At 61.9% G+C, this 16,934-nt stretch overlaps 3 protein-coding genes across 3 annotated transcripts; all 3 read left to right on the top strand.

The window, feature by feature from the left end:
* Window positions 1-3,372: 3,372 nt before the first annotated feature.
* Window positions 3,373-7,644, top strand: LSCM1_01455 (uncharacterized protein; the record flags this gene model as incomplete). The annotated part of the gene is made up of 1 exon (XM_067319066.1): window positions 3,373-7,644. One exon carries the CDS (start codon window positions 3,373-3,375, stop codon window positions 7,642-7,644), a length of 4,272 nt encoding a protein of 1,423 aa, XP_067176345.1.
* Window positions 7,645-8,865: 1,221 nt separating this feature from the next.
* LSCM1_01454 (uncharacterized protein) lies at window positions 8,866-9,432 on the top strand (the record flags this gene model as incomplete). The annotated part of the gene is made up of 1 exon (XM_067319065.1): window positions 8,866-9,432. One exon carries the CDS (start codon window positions 8,866-8,868, stop codon window positions 9,430-9,432), a length of 567 nt encoding a protein of 188 aa, XP_067176344.1.
* An 82-nt stretch (window positions 9,433-9,514) lies between these two features.
* LSCM1_01453 (uncharacterized protein) lies at window positions 9,515-13,690 on the top strand (the record flags this gene model as incomplete). Its single annotated transcript, XM_067319064.1, has 1 exon — window positions 9,515-13,690. The coding sequence occupies one exon, from the start codon at window positions 9,515-9,517 to the stop codon at window positions 13,688-13,690; it is 4,176 nt and encodes a 1,391-aa protein (XP_067176343.1).
* Window positions 13,691-16,934: the final 3,244 nt, after the last annotated feature.

Genomic DNA, 16,934 nt, shown 5'->3' with positions numbered 1-16,934 from the left:
AGCGGTGAGCCACTGCAGCGTTCTTTGACTGGTTCCCCCCTATTTGCCCCCTCCCCTCTCCCTTCAAACAGGGCGAGCTGATCACATGAGCCGCAGCTATTCTGCCCGTGTACTCGAGACACACGCTTCAGGTGCGTAGACCGCTCCGCTGACGTATTTCAGGTTTCTCTTCCTTTTTTCATTTCGTTGTGGTGGGGCCTTCACCTCCGTAGTGACTTCTTTCGCGGGCGGAACGACAGATCCCTCTCCGCGCGGCCTCGTCGCGGTGCCGTTGGTGTCTTGTGCCTGCTGCCGTTCATGAGGAAGCAGCCGCTGCTGCTCCCGCTGTATCAGTGCTGCCGATGAGCGAGGGGGAGTGCTCAGCGCAGGAAGCGTCGGCAGATAACTCCTCCTTTAGGTGTGCATGGCCGCACTGTAGCGCGTAGATCTCTACCATTTTGGAGTCTGAGGGTGCGCTGTATCCTTCAAGCGCTGTGGCTGCCGTTGCCGCTCTGCTGTACAAGATGCTGACACTGCAGCAGATGCGCACTTCACTTACCTGGTGGGGGGAAGGTGCGAGAAGACATAGTGGTCGACTGAGACTTTTGTTGACGGGGTCGAGTGATGGTCTGCGCCTCGCTCACCCATTTCACGGCATCTCTCACACGCCGTGTGCTGCGTGCGTGCCTCGGTAGCCGTGCAGCACACATCTCTATGCGAGTCGTCCGCAACACGCGACATGACACTCAGTCATCCTTCCGCTGCTCGCAGAGGCTTTTGTTGAGCTCCGTTTCTAGCTCTTCTTCTCTTCTACGCTGCGGGGTGGTGCTTCGATCTGCTCCGCTTCGACAAAGATGCCATGTAGCACACATCACTGTCGTGTACGCATCTGCACATCAGCACTGTGCTTCCCCACTGCCCACAGTAAATTTTTTTCCCCTGCACGAACGCGAGCGCCCACGTATGCAGTCGTGCCTACACGCTCTCCTCCCCCTCTCTGGCCTCCGCACACCAGATGATCGACGCAGTCTTCCACACGGGCGCTTGCCCTATCCCTGTCTGCCTTCCCCCTTTTTTCTTGGGTGCTACGGACTCTTCTGCGGCGGCTCATTGGACGGCAGAGGGGGAGCCACGCCACCTGGAGCATAAAAATGGCTACAGTAACGGGCCCTCTTCCTCAGCCTTTTCCCTCCTTGCCCCCCCGCCCGCCATGAGCGTCGCCTCCCGTGCTTTCGAGAGCCGCTCAGGTGCAAGCGGATGTCCTCTCCTCCCTGCTGATTCCCCCGTCGCATGGGGGGGGGAATGCTGTGATGAGGAGGCGTGCGTGTGATTGGCACCCATGCGCTCAAGAGCACGTGCCGTAGGCAAATCGATGGGGATAAGGACACTCTCTGCTTGCATCTCAGCGGCGGCCGTACGCAACGCTCGTTGTCATTGACGACACCGGGTAATGACGACTCCCTTGACGCCTCTTCCCTGCGTGTACCGACGCACAGCAGCGTGGCAGCGTTGTGCCTACCGATGGGCTTGAAGAGCGGCACGCTTATCCTTTGTAAAGGATCGCATCTTCACCTGGAGCGCTCGCTTTCTACCCCTCCTCTCTCTCCCTCTCTCGCGCGCATACACAACAGTATGGCCTCTTCGTGATCGCTGTCATGGGCTCGAGTAGCTTGGCCAACGCCGCGCACGCCGCCTCAGCGCTGCGGTACCCCGATGCGTTGCATGGGAGGTAAAGGGAGCTCCAGTGCTGGTCAGCGCCGCAGGAGAGACAGGTAGCGCGCGTGCCTTTCCATTTTCGATCTCCTTAGTTCTGTTGCTGAAAAGTTGGTTGTGCTACCTCACACCTGGGACAGCGCGGCGCGCGATGCACTCAGGATCATGTGGGTCTTTTCATATAGACGGTGTTCCTCACCGCACGCGCCAACGTGCATTCTTATGATTGCTTCTCTCTTGGCTCTCAATGACATGGCTCTGTGCTCCGCGTCAGCCGCACTCAGCGGATTACCGCGAGGAGCGTCACGCACGTATGGCTTCGCATATTTTTTTTTTACATACAGTATTTCTGCTCTGATCACCTCTCCTGGCCACCTTGCAGACTACAGAATTCGGCGAGGAGTAGGGGGGCAGGACGAGTAGAAAAGCAACGAGCGCCGGTGCGTACAGCGAACACCGCCGGGGCTGCTGCTGAAGGAAGCCACTTTGTCGCTGGGACTCCTCGCCTCGCTGTGCTTCGTCCCTTTCGCCCTGCCTCCGCTGCATCTCCCGCCACTCTTCGTTTTCTTGGTTGCCAGCGCCCACGTGTGCGCACCGCTCTCTCCCCTATTCGCTCGCCCACTTCCTTCACGAGCCTCCCCCTCTCCTCTCCTCTCTGTCTGTCTGTCTGCCTATCTCGGATTCTTGTGGCGCGCGCGCTTTGCTACGTGGGGAAGCCGCTATTCATTACCTCTCCCTCTCCTCCTACCTTTCTTGCGCCTTCTCGTCCTCCTCGCCTGTCCCGCCTTTCCTCCCCTCCTCTCCGGCCTCTGCGCCTCACTTTGCGTCTCCCCTGACGACATCTCCTCTGACCTCTCTCCCTTTTTTCTGGTGCGTGTGTGTGTGGGGGGTGGGTGGGGAAGAGGGGGGAGGAGATGGCCGGCCCCTGTCTGCACGCAGAGGGCAAGTCGCCAGTGGGCAGTGACGACGGAGGCCCTCCAACACCGTAGGGACAACCGAAAGAAAAGGGTGCGGCGCAAGTCAAGACAAAAGCGCCGCTTCTCTTGGGTGGCGTATCGCCTCTCTCCTCCCCTCATTTCCTCTCGCATGGGCATGACGGGGGAGCGGGCGGCCGAGGGGGAGAGGGGTGCCGTCAGCCGCCCTCTGGCACCGTGCCATTCCCCGGCGTGAGTACCCCCCTCCCCCCTTGCCACCTCTCTCACACGTATGAAAGGCGGGATGCCATAGGGGCGAGATGGTGCGATAGGGCGGCTCGCGTGCTTCCTTTTCACTGCTGATTGACTGGGCGTATCGAACATTGCGGTGCTCTTTCCCTTTGCCGTTGTTGATGGGGCGCGGCGCCGCCCCTCGTGTCGATGTCGGCTCTTGTCAAAGGCAAAGGAGTGTAACCGCCACACGACGGTCACAGTCCTTCTCTCTCTCTCTCTTTCTCCCTCTGAGCACGCTGCCTTGATTCATCCACCGTGAAAATGTATGTGCGTGCTCCTGTACGCGTGCTGTGCGTCGTATCTCTCTCCTCTTGCTCACTGGCCACCTCAGTTGCACCGCGCACTTTCACCTCGTCAAGGTGCGCACGTGTGCTCCCACCTCAGTGGTCCTCCTTGTATGCTTTGCGGCCAGCCCTTTGTCTCTGTCTCTCTCGTTCCACTGTGCCGTGCGTTTTAGATCGCTCGAGGTGCCATGCCTGCGCACGTTCCCAGCGCGGATGCCCCGGCTTCCATGGTGACCGATATCGTGGAGCGTCACATCGATATCATTCCTAACACAGCGGCGGCCTCGTCCCCTTCGTCCCTCGGGCCCTCACTGCGCCCAATTCAAGCAGTTGCGGGGCAAGCCTTTCCTCCGATCCGGACGCGGCATTCGTACGGTCGACAGCGTATAGTCACAGATGATACCACCGCGCATCCACCTGCGCCGGGGTCTTCGAAGGCATTGGAGCCTCCCTCTTCAGCTGCCGCACGCACCACAAGCTTCAGCGCGCATGTTCAGCCTCGAGATGCTATTTCAGCAGCCACAGAGCCGTACGCGGCCGGCAGGGACTTCTCCAGCACTCTTCGTACCCACACGCGGATCCCTGAAGGTGCAACGGAGCCTGTACTTGCCGCCGGTGGTTCCGCCCAGCAGCACCTGCCGGCGCACCAGTGGTCCATCTCCGAGTTTGAACAGCTCCGAAGCGGCTACTACGTGAGGCCTGTGGGTATCTCTTACGCAACGTTCCACGTTACAGGAAAAGAGGAGCCGGCCGGCACACGCCCCACATTAGCCGCGCCACTGCCCTCTTCGTGTGTACGTGGCGAGGCGTTCTTCTCGCTTCTTTTTCGATGCATTCGCAGCACAGTGCGCAGGCATCAGCAGCTGGCGATGGAGGCGCTACTGGCGCATCTGCACGGCTTGACAGCGACCACTCTTGCGTCGGAGTCCGCAACAAGGGCGGAGGCGGTGGCACTGCGGGACCGCTGCCTGCACGGCCCCAACTGCGCCCCATTCATCTTCTTCCTTCTCGAGATTCTCGTCTCGGCGGGGCATCCTGCGATGGTGGAGATGGCAGCCGGGTGCCTGCTGCTTCTTGTTCGTGGGCTGACTCGCGGCGAGGCGGCGGGGGCGAGAGGGAGTTCAGCGACCTCTGCGCCTGTGGAGGACGCACTCGGGGGCTGGAGCACTGCTTCGCTGCTTATGGAGGCCATCGCTGAGCTTGGTAGTCCGGCAGGGGACGCCTCCGACGAGGACGCGGAGGGGGGTCTGAGCGATGACAGAAGCACCAGTGCCTTGGGCGCTGGTGCCGAGAGGCCCGTAGACGACCCTGACCTCCCATTCAGCGAGGTGTCGGAGCTGCTTCGCGGACCAGATGCCCGACTGGGACTCGAACAGCTAGGCTTTACGAACAAGGTGCTGGGGGCAATGCACCTGCTACTGCTGCTGAATCCTTCACCAAGTTCGATGGCGCTGAGGGGCAGCAGAGAGGAAGGGGGCCGTGAGGGCGTCGGCTGCCAGGCATCCCGAGGAGATGCCGAAGCGACCGCAGCATCGTTGACCCCCCCACCGTCTTCCGCTCTTTCCGCAGCCCATTCGGAGGTACTCTTTCTGGAGCTGCTGCTCTGCGGAGGAGTCGGGGTGGGCCAGCGCGCGGCGTGCCGGCGTGTCGCGGAGGACCCTGCCTTCCTGAACTGGGCGGAGGCGCAGCTGTCAGCGGTGGTGCTGGGCCACCGGCGTCTGGAGGACATCACGGAGCTACTGTGCGTGCTGCAACACCTCTCGCACGTCCCTAGTGCTTTGTGCAGCGTGGTTGGCAGCACCTCTACAGAGGGTGTGAATTCGACTGGCGCACTGGACTGCGGCGGTGCGGCGGCCCGGCAGCGTATACGGTGCCAATGCTACGAGACGCAGCTCCTTTTCTTTATTCTCGTCTGCTCCACCAACCCGGCAGAGGTGCGCACTGTGCGCCACGCGTCCGCCATCCTGTGGTCCATGCTGATCCTCCGCGCATGTGCGCGTCTCAGGCGCAGGGGGCGTAGCAGTGGCAGCGGCGCGGTAGCGGACAAGGAAGGCACAGGGCACACAAAGCCCGCGGCTCTGCTGAGCGGCTACAGCATGTTGCAGGACGTTAGCGACACTTTGTTGGCAGAGGGAATGTGTGTCGGCGGCGGTGTTGTGATGGAGATGTGGTTCCTCCAGTACACGAGCGACGACGGCACTGCAGGCGCTGCCTGCCACGCTACTGGGAACTTGGACCACTACTTCCTGGACGCGGCGCGGACGGCGCTGCAGCTGTGTCGGTCGCCAGCGAGCGGCACGTCTTCTCTCCTTACGACCGGCGGCTCCATCAACGGCCACACCGCTGTATCCTCGGAGGCGGCCGCGGCACATCGTTTGCTGGGAGAGCTGCGATGGGCCGCCAGCGCGCACTTTCTTTCGACTTACCTTGCGCGAATGCGCCATCGCTCGCCGGCGGTGTGCTATACGCTATGTGGCAACGTCGCAGAGACGCAGGAAGCGGTGCAGCTTCTCTTGCGGTCAGTGGTGATGGACACCCGGCGACTGCCCGGGGCCTTTGCGCGCTTCACGTCTCCGCTGCTGTCCGCGTCATGGTCGCGCAGTGCTGATGGACTTCGCGACGACGACAGAGAAGGCCCTGCATCCGCCTCTGCTGGTGCGCCGGCGCTCCACGTGCAGGCTGTCCCCGCACAGGTCAGCATTGTATCCGCTATCCGCGCAGTGGCGGGCCGTTGGCTGAGGGAGTCATCAAGGGAGGCCGGGCCCACTGATCGTGCCGCGGAGGCGGACTCCGCGGCTCGTGATCGCGCGCTGCTGTTTCTCTGCCTGGATGCCGCATCGCTCTACGCCAACACTCGCCTGGCCGCCGCGCTGGCGGAAGTGTACCCCGCCGTCGCTGCCGACATGGTACTGGGCTACGCGTCACTACTCGTACACGCGTTTGAGGGGGCATGCCTCCGTATGCGCGACGTCGCCGCCGTGCGAATTCAGGTCGATGAGTTGTGCACCATGGCCGAAGCCGTTCAGCTGTTGCAGCGCCTCGGCAACAGTGGCACTGGCGGTGAAGCGGTATCGCCGCTTTCGACGTCACGTATGGCAGACGCGCTCCCCGACAAAGCACCGGCTGCGAGCTACGCGCGAGAGGTGCACATCGGCGCGTTTTTTCTGCTCCAGAGCGTGGCTGTATCAAAGCACTGCCTCCATGCTGTGCCCTTCTTACTGCCGCTTCTTGAACTATGCCCTCCAGTGGAAGCGAGGAAGCAGCAAGAACGGTCAGCCGCTGCTGCTGCTGTGCCAGACACCGCGAGCAATGTTGACCGAGCAGCTCTCATGAGATCTCTGCGTTGGGGGATCGAGCTGACGCCCGTCCCTGCCATGCTGGGCGGCTGCAGCGAGGCCACTGGTGCATCGGCCTCGTCACCCTCAGCGGCTGTGACCACCGTGAGTGGTGCTCCTCGCTGCTGGGTTCTCTATCCGCTCTTCGACGCCTCTTTCGCCGCCAAAGACGTCTGGGCTAGCTGGCTGCGCCGCTTACTGGGGCTGCACCAACGCGTGAAGGACGTGCTTGGTTGGGATGAAGTGCTGTGCCACGTGCTCCTGTGGACCCTGGCGCATCGTCGAGAGCTGTGGGGCACTGGTGGCAATGCCACCTGTAACGACGCAGAGGCTGGCATGCCAACACCAGCCCTCTCCCCCTCGTCGTCTGTCGCGTTGTGCGAGCTGATGGTAGACCTGTGCGCCCTCCTGCAGGCCCCGCCAGACCTTTCCTCCGACCCGAGTTACTCCGCTGACTCGGGCGCGGTGATTTCCGCAGCTGCTTCACGCACGCTGGAGATCTCACTCACAGCGTACAGCGACGTTGCCTGTGAGGAGGGCATGCCGCTGCTGATGCACGTAGTTTTGGCGTATGTCGCAGCGCACTGCTCTGCCCGCGCGGCACTGGCGGCGCTGCAGGTGCTGCTCGTGACTCCTGTGCTGGAAGCCCCCTCCACACGCGCTTTAGGGGTGGGGTCGGCTGATGAGCGCGGCGGATTTGCCACGGCGCAGGTGTGCGCTTGGCTGCAGTCGTGGGCAGAGGCGCAGGGGCGGCGGACGCAGCCTGCCGGGCAGAGGCAGTGGTGCTTGGATGATGTCGTTGCACTTGTGCAGCTTGCGGGGCCCCGCCTTCGTAGCGATGATGCCAACAGCCTCAGCTGCGCATACGAACGTGGCGCGGCTGATTCATACGAGGCAGCGCCCCCTCCTGCAACAGAGGCCATGCTGCCCCGCTCTGGCCACGCGGCAAGGGCGGCGGCGCAGGATCCCCTTTGGTGTGTGCGGTGCCTTACGGATGGCCTCCTGCAGCAGCGCATCGCCACCAGCGGGGGTTTCTCCATGATGGATAGGGTCGTGCTTCGATCGACGCTGGAGGATCTGGACTGGTACCCTGACCTGCTGTGGCCACTGGTTGCGAGCGGCTAGCAGCCAAAGCGTACCGCCGGGGCGTGGGCAATATGTGTAGCGGTGTGTGCTGCCCGGGGTGCGCGCACTGCGGGGGAGAGGCGTTGTGTAAAACTCTGAGTCAACCGCTTAACGGCAACGGAAGCCGAACGGCAGCGCCGCAGCGAACGCCACGCGTGCAGCGGAGCGCAAAAAAGAAAAGAAAAACAAGCTGCATAAAAAACTATCGTAAATCAACTGAAAAAGGACGGCGAAGAGCAGCGAAGAAGCGGATGGCGCCGAGGCGTGCGTGCGTGTGTGTGTCTGTGTGTGTGTGTTCGGCACAACTGTGGTGCTTCCCCTTCACCCTCCTCTCTTTTTCGTACACCGGCTCCCATCACCGCGTGCGCACATGTGCTTTACTACGCACCACCACCAACACACCCGCTTCGCCGTCTGTGGCGCACTTCTCTTCTTCCATTCGACTCACGCGAAGCTTCTCTATCCCTCCCTCGCTCGCCTCTCTTCATCTCTTACTCCGTATTTATCCCCCCTCTCTCTGTGTGTGCGTGCGCTACGGGTGCTTCTCCTCCGCCCTGGTGACACGATGCGGCGAAGAGAGACAGGAAACGCGACAACACAAAGCACGGCAACTCGGAGGTGAGGAGAGTCTCTCTTGCGCTCTCTCCGACGCATCTCTACGTGTGCCCAGCGCACTCAAAAGACAATACAGAGGGGCGAAGACGAAAGTTTGTGGCTGTGCTTGCTGGCGGAGAAGGAGCAGAGCTATAGAGTGAGCGAGTGATCGAGCGCATAGGGTGAAGCGCCAGCTGCACGGCACCAGAGCAGTTCGGACGGATTCTTCGCCTTCGCATGTGTGTAAGCGGCTCGAAACGAAGAGAGATGCCATCTTGGTCGGCTGCGGCTTCCGCTTCTTTGCGTTCTTGTGCGCGTCGCCCCTTTCTCTCGACGCCTGCTTTAGCCCTCGCCTCTTTTTTTTTTGTGTAGCGCTCTTCGTTCGTGTGCCCCGCAGAGGTGCCCTCTTTGATGCTGCTTCTCTGCTGCCTTTTCTCGTTCGTCTCCTCCTCATACAGGCGACATCGCTGCCAGTCTTTGCGTATCCCTTTCCTGGACCACCATTGACCACTACGGTAGCGTGAGCAGCAGCAGTAACAGTACCGGCGTATCGTGTGGGGAGTGGCGCAGCAAGACCGAGCTGTGCTGCACAGGATTGCCAGGGCGTCTCTTTTAGCATCCGCCGAGATGCAGCAGCAGAATTGGCAGCGCCAAGAGCAGCAGCACCTCCAACTGTCGCTGGCCTCACTGGGCGCGCTCGCCCACTACTGGCCATCGCGAGCGCCGCTGGCGTTTGCCGCGGCTCAGCCACGCTGCCGCATTGCCGCAGAGGCGCGTCTTATTGGAGCGCTCGACCACGATGACGCCGAGAGCGAGTATCAGGCCGTGTGGACGGATTGGGCACGCCAGATGCCGTTTGGGGACTGGTGGGTCTCCGACTTGGCGGAGCAAGTCATGCCGTGGGAGCAGCCGTTAGGCAGCGAGGCGCATTCAATGAGCTTTGAAGGGGATATCACGGACGATTCGATACGGCATTCCAATCCCGCGTCGAGCAAACCCACGGCCGCTGCGAACGCGACGCACACAGAAAGGGAACACCGTCGCGTCGCTCGGCCGCGCCCACCGTGCCACAGCGGCGCTTCGCCATTGGCAGCACACGCAGCGGCACTGCCGCGCGCGCACTTATTTCGGGTTCAAGCAACGCCGCAGCTCGACCACCGCTGCGGTCATCACCACAGGGGCTGCGCAGCCTGATCTGGACAGCGAAGGTCCCCTGCGCGACCTCCTTCCGTTAGCGGACTACCCCTACACAGGCACCAGCGTCCGCTCGGCGGCCATGAGGGCTGGGCGCCTGGGCGGTGTCCTGGTGGGCCGCCTCGTTTCCTTCTTGGTTCGATCGACTGTGCCCCATGCCGGCCACTACATCGCCGACCCCTCTTCGGCTACGGCTTTCCCAAGTGCTGATCTTGCGGCGCAGGAGCGTGCGCGGTCACCATGGCGGCGGGTGCTCCATTGGGAGGCTGGAGTGGAGCGGGAGGAGGATTGCCGGCGCAGGCAGGCAACCTCCTCGACGTGCAGCAAAGCTTGCGAAAAGGACATCACAAGCTATCGGAACGGCGGCAGTTGGATGCACTCGCACTGGTGGCTCAGCCGCCCTCTGGTACTGGGGCAGGTTAGCATGGGCACCTCTCCCCCAACGTGCTTCCACGCCACGCACGACGGTGTCTGCCGCGACGCCAGAGGCGATGCCACCCAGCAAGTTTCGCATGGCCCGTCGTGTGCAGCGGTAGCCGCTCCACCGCCGACGCCCCTCTACGCATATGGTGACCACCCCGCATTCCTTCCCTTACGCATGGCGGAAGGGTGCAGGGCTAGTGCCACGTGCTCGACTCGAGCGCGGGGGCCGACAATGACTACCGCTGAGTTGTCAAAGGAGGGCGCTGCAGATCTGGATGTGCCATCCCCGCCGCCCGCTCAAGGTGGGCAGCAGCCACGCCGCTGCTGTCCCTCTTTCCTGACCGCTGTCCATCTTTACGAGTGTAAAGCGCCGCCGATTCCGCCGTCGTCATCGTCATCCGCGGCGTGTGACAGCGCGGCGCCCTGGTGGGATGGGTTTCTCCGCTGCCCGTGTTGTGCGCATCTGCAGCTGCTGGACATCCACCTCGAGGGGGCTGACAAAGGAAACGGAGAGGGTTGGGCATCGGTGGCCGCGCCTGTGGACTCAGCGGGGCAGTCGGCCAGGGAATTTCCGCCTCCGTCGGTGTCGCCTCTATCGAACACGCTCAATGCTCAGCTCCGCAACCCGGGGAGTGCGCCAGTGGAGGGGCGCTCACGAGAGCCTCTGCTAGAGAGACGCCAACCACAAATGCAGAGCATGGCCAGCATGGCAGGCAGTGCTTCTGCACGGCTTCACCTCTGCACGCTGGTTTTGCGATACATCACGGAGGTGCACCTCATATCGTCCGAGACCCTGCACGACGTTGGTTTCCTTGGCGAGTTGCCCTCGCTCCGTCTCGCTGATGTCAGCCTCAACGCAAGTCTCGCTGACACTGGCGTGCGCGGCCTGTGCCGGAGCGCGACGCTGCGTGTGATTGATATGAGCTACTGCCCGCAAGTGGATGCAGCCGCCGCAGAGCTGGTTCGCTGTCTTGTGCAACTGGAGGAGCTCTACCTCTCCGGAACAGGGCTAACAGATGCCACCCTGTGGACTCTGATGACCCATCTACGCTCGAGCAGAGGAATACTGCTTGCCACCGGAACTGGCGCGCCGGTATCGGAACAGCCACCTGACTCAGCGAGGCCCGACCGTGCGCGGCAGCTGCGCGTCCTGCACGCACTTGCATGCCGTCACTTGCGCAATCCTTACAGGGCCCTCACTTCCGCTGCTGCGATACATCGAAATCCGCTGGTGCAGCGGGGCCGCGATGGGGAGGTTCGTGGACAGAGCTGTTGGATCGGGCAGCAGGAGCTGCGTGTTTCTGCGGTGGCCATGGGGGCGCGTCTGCACGAGTCAGGCCAAAGCCGAAGCCGCAGCAGCGACAGCAGCGGAGCTCAGCGCGAGGATGGGATGATGGAGGTGGGCGACGCTACCGAAAGCGCCGCGGATGCAGCTGAGGAAGATGCAGGGGTGATGCGAAGCCCCCTAGAGGGAGGACAGGATGCAGTGCCACACCAAGCTCGTGGCGGCTCTCTGCCCGTGGCATCGTCATCTCCCCTTACATCGGAGAGCACCGCAGCAGGAGTCGAGGAGGCTCGCGCAGTAGAAAAGGGGATAACTGCGGTTGACTTGCCTGGGCTGCTCGCGGCGCCACTCCCTCTTCTTTGGGAGCGTTTGACTACGCTCGTCTTTACAGACACCAAGTTCAGGTGCGCTCTCGGGGATGTTGGCCAGCTGCCTTCACTGCTGCACCTTTCTCTCCGTGGCTGCTCCATGGAGGTGGGTGAGTGGCGCGGTGCCGGTGAGGTTGCTCCCCGACCGTGGCTCAGCGGTCTCGAGCACAGTGCGTTCCTTCACACGGTGGACCTGGACGGATGCAGCGCGAGTGCCGTTCGAGATGCCGGCAGTCTACTGCTGCTCGCACGGCTGCCGTCTCTTCAGAACGTCTCCCTCTCCCATACGCGTGTCCGAGATGCCGACCTCGACGCGTTCGCAGCAGAACTGTACCGGAGTGGCGCCACGGCATCACAGCACCGGTTTCGCCGCCTTTGCCTCCGCGCATGCGGCTCCATCGCGCACGTCGAGGCCGTGTCACTCTTGTCCTCCGTGCGCGTGCTTGACCTTAGCGACACAGCGGTGCGGCAGGAGGTGCTGGACGTGCTGGGGAACTCATCTAGGGCGCCAGGCAGCGGCGGCTCGCATGCGCTGCAAGTGCTGAACTGCTCTGCATGTTCGCTAATTGCCGACCTGAGCCCTCTCGTCCATCTGCGACACTTGCGTTGGCTTGACGTAAGCCACACACCTGTCACCACAGTCGGGGTCGCGGCGCTGCGCTTCTGCCCCTCGCTGACTCACCTGACACTGAAGAACTGTCCCGGAGTGCATCATGTGCGTGACATCATGGCGATCGCCACGCTGGAGGTGCTCAACGCTCAGGGATCGGGACTGTACGACAGCGACGATGCGGAGGAGCAAGAAGGCGGGCCTATCAGTACTGAGGCAAGGCGAGTGACGGGACAAAGTCGGTGCCGCAGCTTCATCCGTCCCCTCCCTCGCAGTGATGACAGCCGCGCCGCAGAGAAGGACAGCAATCGCCGCCCCGACGTCACCGATGTCTTCCCGGATAGCGATGATGAGCTTTACACCTCTTCTCTGCACACGCTGTTGCTTTCCCACACGCGCGTGCGCCGCATTTACCGTCTGGGCCTGCTCCCGTCGCTGATGTGCCTCGACTTGAGCAGAACGGCTGTAACGGACTCGGAGCTCGTGAAGTTCGTGTGCACTGGCTTGGCGGTTGCTGACAAGAGAGCAGCAGGCGCAAGGCTGGAACTTGCGCGAAATGTGCCGGAGGTGATCGACTCCCTCAGCGCGCTGCGCCTGGATGAGAAGGCTGGTCAAGGTCGTCGCGGTCCGCCTCTGCGGCTTCTCTCGCTTCAGTTCTGCCGCGGCATCTTTTCCGTCGGTGCGCTGGGGCTATGCCCGCACTTGACGAAGCTCGACATATCTTCGAGCAATGTTACCAGCCAAGGGCTTCTCGGCCTGCACCGCAGTACCAGCCTTGCGCAGCTGCGTCTCCTCGCCTGCAAAGGTGTGCATGATATGCGTGTTTTGCAGCTCATCCCAAGCTTGGCAGAAGTGGACGGCAGCGGTTGCAACGCGCATAGTGGCCGCATTACAGGCACGGACGTGCGTGGTTGGATTGGAGCTCGCAATGCTGGGGATGGCAGGAGGAGTGGGGTGGAGGCCAATGAGAGTGGGGAGCGCTTTCTCTCGTCGGCTCTCTCTAGCCGCGGTGGCGACGGGCCACAGAGGGCTCCTCCTCTTTTGCGCTCAGACCTGCCGCAGGAGGGCGGCTCGGCGACGGAGGACGTCGCAGCCGTGCGGCGTGTGGCAGAAGGGCCTCCGCTGCTCACAACCGGGCTCCGCCAGGTGGACGCTTTCCTTGTCTGCTCTCCCCTGCGCGCCAGTGGCTTCCGGAGACTCGTGCTGGACGGCTGTGTGAATATTTGCAGCCTCGTGGAGTTGAGTGTGCTGCCGTTCTTGCTGGAGCTTTCCCTCTGTAATTGCCATGGAATAACAGCCGAGAGTGTGGCTGAGCTGACCTCACTGCCGCAGTGTCAATCAAGATCACCCGGCGCCGTCACGCCAGGATCAGTAGTGGCCTCATCTGCGCCGCCGCTGCTTGCGCCTTTTCCTTCGTTGCGCACTTTACGCCTCTCATCGTGCCGAAACCTCACCGGGTCCTTGGCTGGGCTACAGCTGCTGCCAGAGTTGCGCTACGTGCACATCGATCGATGCGGTATTACGAGTGTATCTGAGGTCGTAGCAGCCCTTCAGAATCGTATTGTGCTATAGTGGCGCCTGGCATGACTTGGGCGAAAGGGGGGGCAGACGAGAGGACCGGCGGCCCTCTCCCAAGCGCCCACTCACCCCAGTGTGAGTTCGCTTCCTTCTCTGCGCTGCCGTTGTGAGGCTGCTTTGTGCGCATGCGCCATTCCCGCTGCTGCTCCTGCTGCTGTCGTCTCTTCTGGTACTGCGCGAAGGGGGGCACCCCCTCTCTCGCCGCCTCGCTTTCTTTCCTTTTCTCCCCGTCCTCGAGTCCATCGCACTGCAGCTCACGCCGCGTCGCCTGCGTGCCGCCTTTGCGGGGTTCGATTCACTGAATTTGTCGTTTCCCTTTTCTGTGTGCGTGTGTGCTCTTTCGTTGCGTGGCGGTGCTCGTTGCTGTGGACGGCCCTCTGCTAGACAACGGCCGTGCATGCGTCGCTGTCTGTGTGTCTGTCTGCGTAACAAGGTGCATTCACGTCACAGAGGTTGCGGGCATCGAACTCCTCGGCGGCTTTTGTCTGTTGCTCCGCCTCCCACAGAGGCACGATCTGCATCCTCGTGCTCCACTGCTCTCAACGCGTTGACCATCCACGCACACGGGTAAGATGCGGAGGGACAGGCGGTGTTGCGCAGGCGCGCCTTTGTGCTCACCGACGTGGACACCACCAGATAAAAAAGTGCCCGTCTGCCACGTGCACGCTCCCACGAGGCCTGTATGTGGGGTGGGGTGGAGACTGCGACAGCAGCATTCTCGCTTACATCGCCGCATTCCTCACTCACGCGCGCGCGCGCTGACGTCGACTAGAAAGAGGTGTTGCCTCCGCCTTTATGGTGCTGTCTTCCCCAGGGCTCTTTGTCGTGGTGGGCCATCACCACGTGTCTCTCTTCGTGTGCTTCACTATCACTGCCCATAAGAATCGTGCGCTGCTTTCTCTCACCGCCCCCACTCCATTTATGTGACTCACACGCTGTCCCCGACATGCGATTCGATGCGGACCCCACTTCTAGTGTGCGCTGTTTCAGCTCCTACCTGCTCCCATGCATGTGTTTTTATCGTGCGCGAACGCGCTTCTCAGGTGCGCATAGAGTGGTACGCACGGCCACATGCATTCCGCACGCTCTCCGCTGTCTACTCTCCGTCACGTGACGCTCGCAGCGAAGGCGCGCATCCCCCTCCCCTCTTTCTTAGGCGCGGCTGAACTGCTCATTCCATTCCGACGTCGTTCGCCTCAACGTTCTCTCGCCACTGCTCTCTTCCGCACCTCTCTGCCTTCTTCCCCTTTGCACGCCCGCCCCCTCCTGCCGGCGCTGACAGTCCCTCTCCGCGCCGCGCCTCCGCCTTTTCCCGTCCTCTTTTACCAGCCGCGGCACGGCGAGTGGGGTGGGGTGGGGGAGCCGAGAAAGGGCCGGCGCTTGCAACGGCTTTCTCCTCTCCGGCACTCCTTCGACACACACCCGCGGAGACGCTCGCTCTTCTCCCGCACGCCTCTGACCTGCCGGCATTTGGCCAGGCGCATCTTACTCGTGCGGTGGCTGCTGGCATCTCTCGTGCCGCTGCGCGTGCGCGGAGGTGGGCTCCTGGCAATCTCGATACCCGCACCTGCACAACACGCATCGGTAGTGGGCTGAGCGCGTGCGACTGCTCTACCGTTCACCGAACGTACCGGGGCCAAGGCAGTCGCTCAGCACATCAGAACCTCGCCGGAGGCGTTACGCCAACGACAGCCGTAGTGATGGAGCTGCAATGGGGCATTGACGCATGTGGCATGAGCGCTGCCCCGTACTACACGCATCGGCACCGCTGCGCCCACAGAAACGTCGTCCGTAGCAAGCAAGGAAAGACGCGATGCAGCTCTTTTTATTCTCTGTCCACCTCCACAACACGACTTGTCGCCCCTCGCCGTCTCCAGCATCCTTCGCTCTCCTTCAGGGCCGCTTTCTCGTTGCTGCCCTAGGAGGCCCAACGCACTGCCCTGCGCTGTCAATTCACCCCCGTTTCGCCTGATTCGCCTCATTGCCTTTCTCTTGTGCGCGCCATGTCTTCTCTGTCTATCGCCTTCGCCCTCCTTCCTACTTCTACCGCAGAAAAGGGCATTGCACCACCGTTACGCGCCTTTTTTCTCTCTCTTTCCCTCTTGCGGCGGTGCGCAAAGGAGAGGTGAAGGTGAGCAAAAAAAATATAGACGAACACCGAACACCAAGCGGCCGTCTCCTTTGCCTTCTCTCTCCCTTCTGCGTGTGTGCAGCGCTCCCCCAATCCGGTACACAGCGGTGCGGAAGAGGGCACTGCCACGTCTGCGCGGGCGATCTTCAAGCGCGTCTGTCTCTCTCCCACTCCCTGCGGTGCGCGACAGGGAGACGTGGCACGTGTTCAGCGTTTTATTCCCGTTCCGATGCCTTCTTTTGTCTCTTGCAACATTTGTTTTGGCCTGCTATCGTCTAAAAAAGAAGGCTCCTCCGCGTGCGTGTGCGTAGAGGGCTGTCGGTACTGCGCGTTCGCGCCGCACCCGTCTCTCCCTCCCCTCTTTTTTTTGTTGGAACGCTTCAGTTGGAAACACGCGAGCGGAGCGCCAGGTGGAGACTTGGAAGGTCACAGGAAGGAAAGACTCACTGTGTCGTGCTTTTCTACGTCACCATGCATAGCTCATGTGTGCTTCCGAGCTCTTAAACGCTCAGCGTAAAGCCCCCCCACACAAACAAAAAAAAGCGAGTGTGCGGTGCGAGGGGGGGAAGGTGAGGCAGCATGCGAGAAGGGCACGCTCTTACCTCGGTGGAACAGCCCGTTCTGGGAGCGTCTGCTTGTTGCACCACCGCGTCATCTCTCCCGCTGCTTGCTGCATACCCGGCCATACGCAGCAAGTGCTTCCTTTCCTACCCCCAACACACACGCACACACATATATATACATATGTGTATACTCTTCGCTGGTGCTACGTACATCGCTGATTCAGAGGCGACGTACGGCCTGTCTCTCTCTCTCTTGCCCCATGTAGCGCGCTTACTTCCGCCTTCATCTCTTCCATTATTCCGTCTCGCCTGTCTCTCCCTCATTCGTTGTGCCCGTCCGCATCTCTGCTCTACATCCTGCGTCGTTCGCCATGGGCCACCACTACACGGCTCACTCCCCCGCACAGCCCATTCAACGCATTCGCACACACCAGCTTGTCGGCCCCGTTGACGCCCCCCTCTCTCTCCCGCTGCTTGCTCGTCTGTGAGTGCTACGACACACTGCAAAGACCAATAAAGTTCGCAGGCAAAGAGAATTTATAAC

The sequence above is a fragment of the Leishmania martiniquensis genome, chromosome 31 (genome assembly GCF_017916325.1).
Source record: "Leishmania martiniquensis isolate LSCM1 chromosome 31, whole genome shotgun sequence".
In the NCBI taxonomy this organism is placed as follows: domain Eukaryota; phylum Euglenozoa; class Kinetoplastea; order Trypanosomatida; family Trypanosomatidae; genus Leishmania; species Leishmania martiniquensis.
The sequence above is the reverse complement of the archived record's forward strand: the minus strand, read 5'-3'. Positions and strand labels throughout refer to the sequence as shown.